Source organism: Muntiacus reevesi, chromosome 9, assembly GCF_963930625.1.
Source record: "Muntiacus reevesi chromosome 9, mMunRee1.1, whole genome shotgun sequence".
Taxonomy (NCBI): Eukaryota; Metazoa; Chordata; class Mammalia; order Artiodactyla; family Cervidae; genus Muntiacus; species Muntiacus reevesi.
Window position 1 is genome coordinate 42921183 of NC_089257.1, and position 14646 is coordinate 42935828.

The following is a 14646-nucleotide window of genomic DNA, read 5'->3' on the forward strand; positions in this document are numbered from 1 at the left end:
GGTTCACTCTTAGAAGACTGAACGTTTCTAAGGATCTGTCCATTTCTTCCAGGTTGTCTATTTTATTGCCATATAGCTCTTCATAATAATCTCTTATAATCCTTTGTATTTCTACATTGTCTGTTGTAACCTCTCCTTTATTCTTTCTAATTTTGATGATTAGATTCTTCTTTTTTCTTGATGAGTCTGGCTAAAGGTTGGTCAATTTTGTTTATCTTCTCAAAGAACCAGCTTTTATTAGTTTTATTAATCTTTATTATTGTTTCTTTCATTTCTTTTTCATTTATTTTTACTCAGATATTTATAATTTCTTTCCTTCTAATAACATTGGGGAGTTTTTGTTCTTCTTTTTCCAGTTGTTTTAGGTGTAAAGTTAGGTTGTCTATTTGAGGTTTTTCTTGTTTCTTGAGGTAGGATTGTATTGTTATAAACTTACCCGTTAGAAATGCTTTTGGTGCACCCCATAGGTCTTGAGTTGTGTTTTCATTGTCATTTGTTTCTAGAATTTTTTTTAATTTCTACTTTGATTTCTTCAGTAAGCTGTTGGTTATTTAGAAAAGTGTTGTTTAATCTCCGTGTGATTGTGTTTCTTACAGTTTTTTTCTTGTAATTGATATCTAGTCTCATAGCAATGTGGCCAGAGAAGATGTTAGATATGATTTCATTTTTTTTTTTATTTACCAAGGTTTGATTTGTGAGCCAAGATGTGGTCTATCTTGGAGAATGTTCCTTTTGCACTTGAGAAGGTGTATTCTTCTGCATTTGCATAGAATGTCCTGAAGATATCAATGAGATCCATTTCATCTAATGTACCATTTAAGACTTGTTTCCTTATTAATTTTCTGCTTTGATGATCTGTCCATTGATGTGAGGGGATTGTTAAGTCTCCTACTATTGCTGTGTTATTGTCAGTTTCCCCTTTGATGTCTATAAGTGTTTGTCTTATGTATTGAGGTGCTCCTATGTTGGGTGCATAAAGATTTACAATTGTTATGTCTTCTTCTTGGATTGATCCCTTGATCATTATGTAGTGTCCTTCCTTATCTCTTGTAATCTTTACTTTAAGGTCTATTTTGTCTGACAATGAGGATTGCTACTTCAGCTTTCTTTTGCTTCCCTTTTGCATGGAATATATTTTTCCATCCTCTCACTTTCAGCCTGTATTTGTCTTTAGGTGTCAAGTGGGTTTCTTGTGGACAGCATATTTATGGATTTTTTTTTTTTTGTATCCATTCAGCCAGTCTGTGTCTTTTGGTAGGAGTGTTTAATCCATTTACATTTAAACTAATTATTGATATATATGTTCCTATTGCCATTTTCTTAATTATTTGGGGTTGTTTTCATAGATCTTTTTTCTTCTCTTATATTTCTTGACTATATAAGTCCTTTTAACATTTGTTGTAAAGCTAATTTGGTGGTACTGGATTCTCTTAACTGTTACTTGTCTGAAAAGCTTTTTCTTTCTCCATCAATTTTCACTGAGATCCTTGCCAGGTACAGGAATCTTGGTTGTAGATTTTCCCTTTCAGTACTTTAAATATATCCTGCAATTCCCTTCTGACCTGCAGAGTTTCTGATGAAAAATCAGCTTTACTTGTATGTTACTTGTTGCTTGTTTCTTCTCCCTTGCTGCTTCTAATATCCTTTCTTTGTGTTTAGTCTTTGTTAGTTTGATTATGTATGTGTCTTGGCATGTTTTTCCTTGGATTTATCCTGTATGGGACTCTTTGTGTCTCTTGGACTGGGTTGACTATATTCTTTTCCATTGTGTGGAAATTTACATCTATAATCTCCTCAAAAATTTTCTTATATGATTTCTTTTTCTCTTCTTCTTCTGGGACCAATATAATTCTAATGTTGGTGCATTTGATATTGTCCCAGAAGTCTCTGAGACTGTCCTCAGTTCTTTTCAATCTTTCTACTTTATTCTGCTCTTCAGAATTTATTTCCACCATTTTGTCTCCTAGCTCACTGATTCATTCTTCTGCTTCAGATATTCTGTTATTGATTCCTTCTAAAGGATTCTTAATTTCAGTAATTGTGTTGTTTGTCTCTAATGTTTATTCGTTAATTCTTCTAGGTTGTTGTTAATTGACTTTTGCATTTCCCCCATTCTTTTTTCAAGGGTTTTGATCATCTTTACTAGCATTATTCTGAATAATTTTTCAGGTAATTTGCCTATTTGCTCTTCATTTATTTGGACTTCTGAGTTTGTAGTTTGTTCCTTCATTTCTGTAGTATTTCTCTGCCTCATTATTATTATTTTTTAACTTACTGTGTTTGAGGTCTCCTTTTCCCAAAGACAGCCTCTTCATTAAATGATGCTGGGAAAACTGGACAGCTATATGTAAAAGAATGAAATTACAGAACTTCCTAACACCATACACAAAGATAAATTCAAAATGGATTAAAGACCTAAATGTAAGATCAGACTCTATAAAACTCTTAGAGGAAAACATAGGCAGGACACTTGATGATGTAAATCAAAGCAAGATCCTCTATGGCCCACCTCCCACAGTAATGGAAATAAAAACAAAAGTAAAAAAGTGGGACCTGATTAACCTTAAATGCTTTTGCACAACAAAGGAAACTATAAGCAAGGTGAAAAGACACCCTCAGAATGGGAGAAAATAATAGAAATGAAACAACTGACAAAAGATGAATCTCCAAAATATAGAAGCAGCTCATACAACTCAATACCAGAAAAACAAACAACCCAGTCAAAGAGTGGGGGAAAAAGCTAATCAGACATTTCTCCAAAGAAGGCATAGAGATGGCTAAGAGACACATGAAAACATGCTCAGCATCCCTCATTACTAAAGAAATGCAAGTCAAAACTAGAATGAGATATCACCTCACACCAGTCAGAATAGCCATCATCAAAAAGTCTACAAAGAATAAATTCTGGAGAAAACGTGGAGAAAAAGGGAATGCTCTTGCACTGTTGGTGGGAATGCAAATTGATACAGCCACTATGGAAGACGGTATGGAGATTCCTTAAAAAAAAACCTAGGAATAAAACCGTAATATGACACTGCAATCCCACTCCTAGGCATATACCCTGAGGAAACCAAAATTGAAAGACACACATGCATCCCATTGTTCATTGAAGCACTATTTACAATAGCTAGAATATGGAAGCAACCTAGATGTCCATCAACAGATGAATGGATAAAGAAGTAGTGGTACATATACACAATATAATATTACTCAGACATACAAAAGAATGCATCTGAGTCAGTTCTAATGAGGTGGATTGAACCCAGAACCCATTATACAGTGTGAAGTAAGTCAGAAAGAGAAAGATAAATATCATATTCTAATGCATACATACAGAATCGAGAAAAATGTTACTGAAGAATTTATTTACAGGGCACCAAAGGAGACACAAAGAGAATAGACTTATGGACATGGGGAGAGGGAAGGAGAGGGTGAGATGTGTGGAAAGAGTAACATGGAAGCTTGCATTACCATCTGGAAAATAATAGCCAATGGGAATTTGCCGTATGGCTCAGGAAACTCAACCAGGGGCTCTGTATCAACCTAGAGGGGTGGGATGGGGAAGGAGATGGGAGGGAGGTTCAAAACGGAGGGGGTATATGTATACCTATGACTGACTCATGTTGAGGTTTGACAGAAAACAGCAAAATTCTGTAAAGCAATTCAGTTCAGTTCAGTCGTGTCTGACTCTTTGCAGACCCATGAACTGCAACATGCCAAGCCTCCCTGTCCATCACCAACTCTCGGAGTTTACTCAAACTCATGTCCATTGAGTTGGTAATGCCATCCAGCCATCTCATCCTCTGTTATCCCCTCTCCTCCTGCCTTCAGTCTTTCCCAGCATCAGGGTCTTTTCCAATGAGTCAACTCTTCGCATGAGGTGGCCAAAGCACTGCAGTTTCAGCTTCAGCATCAGTCTTTCCAATAAACTTCCGAGACTGATCTCCTTCAGGATGGACTAGTTGGATCTCCTTGAAGCCCAAGGGACTCTCAAGAGTCTTCTCCAACACCACACTTCAAATGCATCAATTTTTTGGTGCTCAGCTTTCTTCACATTCCAACTTTTGCATCCATACATGACCACTGGAAAAACCATAGTCTTGACTAGATGAATCTTTGTTGGCAATGTAATGCCTCTGTTTTTTAATATGCTATCTAGATTGGTCATAACTTTCCTTCTAAGGAGTAAGCGTCTTTTAATTTCATGGATGTAATCCCCAGCTGTAGTGATTTTGGAGCCCAAAAAAATAAAATCTGACAGTGCTTCCACTGTCTCCCCATCTTTTCCATGTAGTGATGGGATTAGATGCCATGATCTTAGTTTTCTGAATGCTGAGCTTTAGGCCAACTTTTTCTCTCTCTTCTTTCACTTTCATCAAGAGGCTTTTTAGTTGCTCTCACTTTCTGCCATAAGGGTGGTGCCATCTGTATATCTGAGGTTATTGATATTTCACCCGGCAATCTTGATCCCAGCTTGTGCTTTCTCCAGCCCACCATTTCTCATGATGTACCTGCAAATAAGTTAAATAAGCAGGGTGACAATATAAAGCCTTGATGTACTCCTTTACTTATTTGGAACCAGTCACTTGGTCCATGTCCAGTTCTAACTGTTGCTTCCCGACCTGCATATAGGTTTCTCAAGAGGTGGGTCAGCTGGTCTGGTATTCGCATCTCTTGAAGGATTTTCCACTGTTTATTGTGATCCACACAGTCAAAGGCCTTGGCATAGTCAATAAAGCAGAAATAGATGTTTTTCTGGAACTCTCTTGCTTTTTCGATGACCCAGCTGATGTTGGCAATTTGATCTCTGGTTCCTCTGCCTTTCCTAAGATCAGCTTGAACATCTTGAAGTTCACAGTTCATGTATTGCTGAAGCCTGGCTTGGAAAATTTTGAGCATTACCTTACTAGCGTGTGAGATGAATGCAATTGTGTGGTAGTTTGATATTGGAATGAAAATTGAACTTTTCCAGTCCTGTGGCCACTGCTGAGTTCTCCAAATTTGCTAGCATATTGAGTGCACCACTTTCACAGCATCATCTTTCAGGATTTGAAATAACTCAACTGGAATCCCATCACCTCCACTAGCTTTGTTTGTAGTGATGCTTTCTAAGGCACACCTGACTTCACATTCCAGGATGTTTGGCTCTAGGTGAGTGATCACACCATCATGGTTATCTGGGTCATGAAGATCTTTTTTGTACAGTCCTGCTTCTGTTAGGTCCATACCATTTCTGTCCTTTATTGAACCCATCTTTGCATGAAATGTTCCCTTGGTATCTCTAATTTTCTTCAAGAGACCTCTAGTCTTACCCATTCTGTTGTTTTCTTCTATTTCTTTGCACTGATCCCTGAGGAAGGGTTTCTTGTCTCTCCTTGCTATTCTTTGGAACTCTGCATTCAAATGGGAATGCCTTGCCTTTTCTCCTTTGCTTTTCACTTCTCTTCTTTTCACAGCTATTCATAAGATCTCCTCAGACAACCACTTTGCCTTTTTGCATTTCTTTTCCACAGAGATGGTCTTGATCCCTGTCTCCTGTACAATGTCACAAACCTCTGTCCATAGTTCATCAGGCTCTCTGTCTATCAGATCTAGTTCCTTAAATTTATTTCTCACTTCTACTGTATAGTTATAAAGGATTTGATTTAGGTCATACCTGAATGGTCTAGTGTTTTCCCTACTTTCTTCAATTTAAGTCTGAATTTGGCAATAAGGAGTTCATGATCTGAGCCACAGTCAGCTCCCAGTTTTGTTTTTGCTGACTGTATAGAGCTTCTCCATTTTTGGCTGCAAAGAATATAATCAACCTGATTTCAGTGTTGACCATCAGGTGATGTCCATGTGTAGAGTCTTATCTTGTGTTGTTGGAAGAGGGTGTTTTCTATGACCAGTGTGTTCTCTTGGCAGAACTCTATTAGCCTTTGCCCTGCTTCATTCCGTACTCCAAGATCAAATTTGCCTGCTACTCCAGGTGTTTCTTGACTTCCTACTTTTGCATTCCAGTACCCTACAATGAAAATGACATCTTTTTGGGGTGTTACTTCTAAAAGGTCTTGTAAGTCTTCATAGAACCATTCAACTTCAGCTTCTTCAGCAGTACTGGTTGGGGCATAGGCTTGGAATGCCTTGATATTGAATGGTCTGCCTTGGAAACGAACAGAGATTATTCTGTCATTTTTGAGTTTGCATCCAAGTACTGCATTTCGGACTCTTCTGTTGACCATGATGCCTACTCCATTTCTCCTAAGGGATTCCTGCCCACAGCAGTAGATATAATGGTCATCTGAGTTAAATTCACCCATTCCAGTCCGTTTTAGTTCACTCATTCCTAGAATGTCAACATTCACTCTTGCCATCTCCTGTTTGGCCACTTTCAATTTGCCTTGATTCATGGACCTAACATTCCAGGTTCCTGTGCAATATTGCTCTTTACAGCATCGGACCTTGCTTCTATCACCAGTCACCTCCATAACTGGGTATTGTTTTTGCTTTGGATTCATCCCTTCATTCTTTCTGGAGTTATTTCTCCTCTGATCTCCAGTAGCATATTGGGCACCTAGGAACCTGGAGAGTTCCCTTTTCAGTAACCTGTCATTTTGGCTGTTCATACTGTTCATGAGGTTCTCAAGGCAGGAATGCTGAAGTGGTTTGCTGTCTCCTTCTCCAGTGGACCACATTCTGTCAGACCTCTCCACCATGACCCATCCATCTTGGGTGACCCCACATGGCATGGTTTAGTTTCATGGAGTTAGACAAGGCTGTGGTTCATGTGATCACATTGGCTAGTTTTCTGTGATCATGGTTTCAGTGTGCCTGCCCTCTGATGCCCTCCTGCAACACCTCCCTCTGGCTGCAACGGACCGCGCAGAAGCATGGACATGAGGAGCTATCCCTCGCACAAGGTCAGGGGCCAGGACCAAGAGTTCCAGGCTGCGACGGTGCAGGGGAGGCCGAGAGGAGCTACCCTACCTCCAAGGAGTGGTGTCTGCGCAGGTGCAGGAGGGCTGGGAGGAGCTATTCCACGTTCAAGGTCAGGAGGGGCAAGTCGTGAAGAGATACCCCACATCCAAGATAAGAGTAATCTTATATACAAATATATAAATATATGTATGTAAATATTTTAAATGAGTATGGTATCCACATTGTGTATTAAATACGGGGTAATATTTGTAAAACTAAAAGCTCCAGTAACAACTTTTAACCTGTAAATTGGCAGAAAAAGTTTAGCATCATCATGTGTATTAAAAACCGGCTAAGTTATTGCCAGGGCTTCCCTGGTAGCTCAGTAGTAAAGAGTCCACCTGCCAACGCAGGAGATGTGGGTTCTATCCATGGTTTGAGAAGATTCCCCTAGAGATGGAAATGGCAACCTACTTCAGTATCTTGACTGGGAAATCCCATGGACAGAGGAACCTGAAGGCCTACAGTCCATGGGGTCATAAAAGAGTCTGTCCAACACGATTTAGCAACTAAACAACAACAAATTTATTGCAGGCACCACATTCATTATATTACATTACTGTACACATTCTTTCTTAGAAATTAGCTACTTGTGTGTATAAGTATTTGTAACTTCCACATATTGTTATGTGAGAAATGCTATTGAGGAAATAGGTCAGGATCTTTGAAGATGGTATCATATATCTTGAAATGAATGGCCTAAAATTATTTTAACCATTGCTGCTGAAAGGTCAAAATTAGAAGATTTTATTTATTCTTGAATTTTCCCTTTCTAATATGCTCTTCTTTTATACATGCTTAAATTGTTTTAATATAGAGGAATACCTGTCTCCATAATAAAGATGATCGTGTTTCACAACAATTTGTAGGTGAAAGAAATAAATATTAGAAAAATATGTATCACATATACATATAAACATTTATAAAGTTATCTAAACATAAGATATTTTCTCTACCCTTCATGTTGGAAATTTGGTGACCCTGAACCTATGGGATTCGTTAAACAAAGAAATGCTGATTGCTAATTGAAATGTATCACTCTACTTAATTTATTAGTTTACACAATTTGGCTTCAAACCTAGTTCTGCCCAATAGATCCATAAGACAAGCATATGTTAGTTACAATTTTCTAGTAGCAATATTAGAAAAGTAAACAGAAATAAGTTAAAGTATTTTCAAAGTATATATTGTTTAACCCAATATATCTAAAATGTAATCTTTAAACATGTAACCTACATTTAAAAAATAAGAAGATAGTTTACATTCTTTTTTTAAATGTTAAGTCTCCAAAGTCTTGCCACATGTCATTACAACAAATATCAATTCAAATCAGCCATTTTTCAAGAGCTCAATAACCACATGTGGCTAGTAGCCATCATATTACACGGTATATCTTTATCTTTAACCTTACAAGACTGCAAAGCATCTCTGCTTTTGTCATTTGGAGGTTGTTATTTAAAGTTACAATCATTGAGAGAGTTGGACACAAAAAGATATACTAGATAATGTTATAAAATAATGTTTTAAATGAATTGTACAAGTGTCACTGGATTTTTCTAAGATTTGGATTCTTGAACAACTGTGAAAAAAATCAATAATAAATAATAAAGTAGTAAAAAAGAATAATCTGCATATATGGAATCTAGAAAGATGGTAGCGATGATCCTATGTGCAGGGCAGCAAAGGAGACACAGATATAAAGAACAGCATTTTGAACTCAGTGGGAGAAGGAGAAGGTGGGATGATTTGATAGAACAGCACTGAAACATATAGATTGCCATAAGTAGATAGATAACCAGTGTGAGTTTGATGAATGATGTAGGGCACGCAAAGAAGCCGGTGCTCTGTGAATACCTGGAGGGATGGATTGGGGAGGTAATTGCAGGGGGCAGGGGGGAGGGATGTTCGGGATGGAGGGAGCGTATGTATGCCTATGGCTGATTTGCACTGATGTGTAGCAAAAACCATTGCAATATTTTAAAGCAATTATCCTCCAATTAAAATTAATTAATTAATTTAAAAGAATAATCTGAACATCATTCTGAGTGTTGTTCTAGTCAATCATGCCCTCTGAAGTGATGGTTTCTATGACAAAAGAAGTGACTCTGAAAGTAATGTGACTCAAAATGAGATTTGATCACATATCTTAAGTGTGTTGAAGCACATTCATCCTTTAGACTTGCAGCTAACTGGTAGATTCATCCACTGATGACATCTAAAACCTAGAAGGGAATATCTGACTTGCCCCAAGAATTACTCCAACATCTTTGCTAAATTTTTAGATGTATTTTCTATGCTGCATCCAAAAATAAAATAGTATTACATATCTGCCATTATACGTAGTAGGTACTCAAAAATATTACTTGGATAAATGAAGAAAATGATTAGTCACTTATTAATGAAAGATATACATATTATTTATAATCCCAAGTCTTTGAGTACCTCTCCAGAAGCAGTAATTATCCGTGATATTTGGCCGTGAAATTTGATCAATATCTGTCTAAGAAATTCACCTTGAATTTCACCTTCTTAACAGTTTATAGACACTGTCATTGGTGCATATCTAACCACTTCTGCTGCTAAGTCGCTTCAGTCGTGTCCGACTCTGTGCGACCCCATAGACGGCAGCCCACCAGGCTTCCCTGTCCCTGGGATTCTCCAGGCAAGAACACTGGAGTGGGTTGCATTTCCTTCTCCAACGTGTGAAAGTGAAAAGTGAAAGTGAAGTCGCTCAGTCGTGTCTGACTCTTAGTGACCCCATGGACCGCAGCCTACCAGGCTCCTCCATCCATGGGATTTTCCAGACAAGAGTACTGGAGTGGGGTGCCATTGCCTTCTCTGCGTATCTAACCTCGTGGCCTTCAAATAGATTACCTGTTCCTCTAGGGAAATAAGAAGATATTTTTGGGAGTGCTTGAGCACAAATATTTTTGTAAGAATAAATTTTTAGATGTCAACATCCAGATAGTTTCTTTACTGAAATGGCTTTGTCTGGGAAAATAGGAGGTTTGACTGTGCCTCTGTTATACTATTTTTTTTTTTCCTTTCTACTGTCTTATTTTCTCACTTTACAAAAATGAAATAGTAATAACAATAAATTTTAATTTTATAAAAGGAAAAATATGAATAGAAACATTTATTAAAGCCATTTAATATTTCCATTGTATATCCCAAATAGTAAACATTGCTGAGATACCAATCAATAGCACTACTGGAAATATTGACATAGATTTTGAGGAAGTGAATGACACCAATGATAGAGTAGCATATTCTAGATTAAGACAAATGGTATCAATTAATAAATAATAAATATTTTCCTGAACCAAAAAAATAAAATCATGCAGCTCATTAAGAGATGGATTGAAATCAAATTTTACTTTCAATATGTAAAAATTTGTATTATGCTCATGTTGTTATGATCAATTATGTATTAATATCAGAAAAATAATTCAATAAAGAATACATTTTTAGAACAATGCTCTATGTGTGAGCAAATTTTAAACATAAAATTTAAATATATATATGCATATCTTGGAAAGTATTGTGAAAGAGCAGCCACTAAAATTTTTTCAAACAGAAAAATATATATGCATTAGAAACTCTATGGGGGAGGTAAAACAAAAATTTCAGTTTGAGGAGAAAAGGGAATAACATAAAAATATGTGAATGGAATGTTAAAGAATATGTTCATGCCTATTTAAATTCATAATGTTTGGTATCAAAATATGCATTTAGTTTACATTAGTTATTTTAAACTGTAATATAGCAATTTATTTTAAACTTGATATATTTATGAGAGTGAAGCATTAGTCTCTCTGTCATGCCCAACTTTTTGTCAACGCACGGACTGTAACAGCCTGCCAGGCTCCTCTGTTCATGGAATTCTTCAGTCAAGAATCCTGGAGTAGGTTGCCATTCCTTTCTCCAGGGGATCTTCCCAACCCAGGGATCAAACCTGGGTGTCTGGAATTCATGCAGATTCTTTATCATCTGAGTCACCAGGGAAGCCTCAGTATATTTCCAGTACAGCCAAAATGTGTGCTCAACAACAAAGTAAACCTAAAATTTTAGGTTTTAACCTGAAAATGCCTAAAAGGATACCTAGCTTTTTCCTATTAATTATTTTACATAGAGAATGTAAACATTTGGTAACCACTATTTTAAACAGGCCAAGCATTTCAAAAAGTTCATGTTTAAAGGTGACCCTGATGACACGGATGAGCTCAAGAAGAGTAGCTTACGATGAGAAAAACATTTCTCTTGAATTTTTAAGATCTGAAGTGTGAGAGGCTGAGATCTGAGGCCAGTTATTGATCAAGCAGCACAGGCCTATCAATCCACCATACACAGACCTCTATTATTTAGGAGGGGTGAAGACATACTCATTTGACCAAAGGTTTCCAGGAACCAACAGACACCCACAGGCAGAAGCAAGAAGTGCCACCTAGAACTTGCTGACAGTTTGAAAGAACGGGTGGAGCAGAGGGAAAGATACAAGCCCACCTGCCTCAGGGCATGGTGTGGATAAGAGCAGAGGGGAGTGCACAATCCAGACAGCAGAGAAACAGAACCCAAAGCTCTACCAAAACAGAATTCTGTTGGTGTTTCTATTGGGATTTTTCAGATCTGAAACCTGGTGTGTAAGGTTGTCCATATTTTACTTGATACCTAAGTTGAGGCCATTTACTCAGCTGTTCTTCATCCTCAGAATCTCCTGGCGTATGAAATTTTGGTAGCCACTGTTCTAAACAGACTGAATAGGTTGAGAGTAGACACCATTGGATAGTAAGCAGGGGGGAAGAGTCTGATTTCATATATAACAAAAAGGAAGTTGTTTTATACATAGTTTTACCATAAATTTACTGTTTAGACAAGGATACTTTTGAGAGGAAAAGGGATTGCTATTATTAACGATGCTGAGAAAAATAAGTGTAAATCACAACTATCTGGGACAATCCAGAAAGTACACTTATCTTGTTCAAAGTCATGTTACTAGGATGGTCTTTTATTGGGAGGAGATTTTTAGTATCTGTCTGACCCATCCAAACAAGACCTTGTTATATTTCAATTCAAATATCATTAAGTCTCAAGCCTCAACAGATAACTTCCTATTTGTCAGACTGTTTGGTGTGAGCTTTCAGGAAAACAGGCAAAGGGCATTCAAGATCTCAACTTAATCATAACAGTCAGAGATGGCAGGTGCATGGGCACACACAGACACACCTATGTTGATAACATGTGAGATAGCAAAGCCTCAAAGTAACTCCTGTGATCCAAATTCAAGCCCAAAACAATGTTTTGCATTTCTCACTCCCATTCTTCCCCAGAAATCCTGGTGTGGAGCGTTGCCCACAGAAGAAACACCATCTGAATTTATGGACTGATTCAAAGTCCCTCCCCCTTTGGAATGACTCAAAGTCATTCTCTCTTGCGGGAAAACAAGGTGACAATTCCCTGTTGGATTGGTTTGGTCCTGACACTGTAGATGATGGGATTGAGCACAGGAGGGACAAAGAGGTAGATGCTGGACATGAGTGTGTGGGCCAGAGGTGAGGCATGCTTGGCAGTACGATGCATCACAGACACGCCAATCATAGGCACATAGTATACAAGTACCGCACAGATGTGTGACACACACGTATTGAGGGCCTTCCACCGTCCCTCTCCAGAAGCAATGCCCAGCACTCTGTAAAGAATCAATGCATAGGAGACCACAATCAACAGTGAGTCCAGTCCAAAAGTGGCCAAGACAATGGCCAAACCCAGGATGCTATTGAGCTTAGTGTCCGCACAAGGCAGCTGGATCAGGTCTGAGTGGAGGCAGTAAGAGTGGGAGAGGATGTTAGTGTGGCAATAGGGCAGTAATCTCAAAAGGACTGGAAGGGGAGACATGAATGTCACACTCTTCAGTGTAATGACCAGACCAATGCAGACAATACGGGGCAGGGTGAGGATGGCTGTGTAGCGCAGTGGATTGTAGATGGCTACAAAGCGATCATAGCTCATAGCCAGCAGGACCCCTGACTCCATGCAGGAGAAGGTGTGGATGAAGAACATCTGTGCAAGGCAGCCATCAAAGTCAACCCGGCGGGCGTCAAGCCAAAGAATGCCCATGACAGTAGGCAGTGTGGACACAGAGACACCCACCTCAGTGCCAGCCAGCATGGAGAGAAACAGGTACATGGGCTCGTGTAAGGCAGGATCCGCTTGCACCGCTGCCATGATTAGGCTGTTGCCCACAATAGCTACAACGTACATGGTGAAGAAGGGGATGGACAGCCAGCCATGTTGGGCCTCCAATCCTGGAATGCCAGTCAGGAGGACAGATAGGAGGTCAAGACTTTCATTGCTCTCAGCTTTCATGTCACCAACAGCAGTGATCAGTGTTTACCTGCCACTTGGAAAAAAAAAAAAAAATCAGTTAGCTCTCAACCATGAAGTTTGCCTTAGCAACCTAACCTCAAAGTCTGAAGAAGAGAGAGACGGAAAGACATGGAGGAAATTGGAGTCATCTACATTATTCCCTGTAAAAATGTTCTCACCTGCTATTCCCCTGACAGCCAGAACCCTAAAATCTTATGCATAAAAGAAATATTTGAGAGATATTATGAGAGATAGCATCATTTAAAAATTGAGAAGCAATGGAAAAAATCAGAAATGGGTCAAAAGCAATAATCCATCAGTTAATACATGATTTAACTTGCAGAGATAATAATATTTTCTTACTTGGATATAAGAAATAAATGGAAAAAAATAGCTTTATATGTTCAGTGTTTTAGCCCTCCGCAAGTGGATTCTCACAGACCTCAGTTCAGAGCCCAATTTACGGTTTATGTGCAGTGTGACCTTGAACAGGTTACTTAACCTTTCAAAGCCTCTGTGTTTTTATATCTAAAATAGATAAAATACATCTATTGCATATGGACATTGTAAAGGTAAACACAATATCATATGGTATGAATGGACAAACCTCATTTGTCAAGAGAGTAAAAATGAAGGCTTATAAACACTAGCCCTGACCCATGGCATGGAGGAGGAACATGAATGATGGCAAAGAGTAAGAACAGCACCCAGGAGCACACAGCTTCAGGGAAATAATTCAGTCTTTGTGTGCTATAAAGGATAACCAGAAGGGCACCTGTTTCTCTACAAAGATGCCTGATTTCAGTCCCATAACAACCATGTTAATTGACTGTCCTTAAGCCATTAAGTGGCTAAATTGGGACTAGAATCTAATTCTTTCAACTGTAAGTCCTGTGGTCCTTCCTATGAAACCCAGCTGCCAACCTTCTGAAATTGCAGCCACCTAAGTAAGAAGAATGTAGAGATATTGGGAAGTTGGTCATCTTCACCTTCACAGGCAGAGCAAATTTATTTTTCCTGCCTCTTAAGCCAACTAGGAGATTTACTTGCTTTATCTTCCTCTTCCTTGTTTTTGAACTCCCACTGCCATTCATAGTCAACACCTTTATTTTATCTGCAACTTTTCCTTTACTATTTAAGTGAAATAATAGCCTCATCTATGACTTTAAAATATTTTATACATACTTCTATTTTATGAGAAGTGCCTTTACATCTCTGTTCTCCGTTGAAATCTTAGGTAAGCTTGTGTCTGGTTCATTCTTGCCTCCCACTGCTTCATGTTTCTAGCACAAAGATACCCTCAAGAATTCATGAATTAACAAA

The 14646-nt window shown here is 38.3% G+C and overlaps 1 protein-coding gene across 1 annotated transcript; it reads right to left on the minus strand.

Annotated features, from left to right (window-relative positions):
- Positions 1-12378: 12378 nt before the first annotated feature.
- On the minus strand, positions 12379-13323 carry LOC136175860 (olfactory receptor 51I2-like). The gene has a single exon (XM_065946055.1). It carries the CDS (start codon positions 13321-13323, stop codon positions 12379-12381), a length of 945 nt encoding a protein of 314 aa, XP_065802127.1.
- Positions 13324-14646: the final 1323 nt, after the last annotated feature.

Coding starts and splice junctions, on each gene's coding strand:
- LOC136175860 (XM_065946055.1), bottom strand. CDS start 13,323: ATGAAAGCTGAGAGCAATGAAAGTCTTGACCTCCTATCTGTCCTCCTG.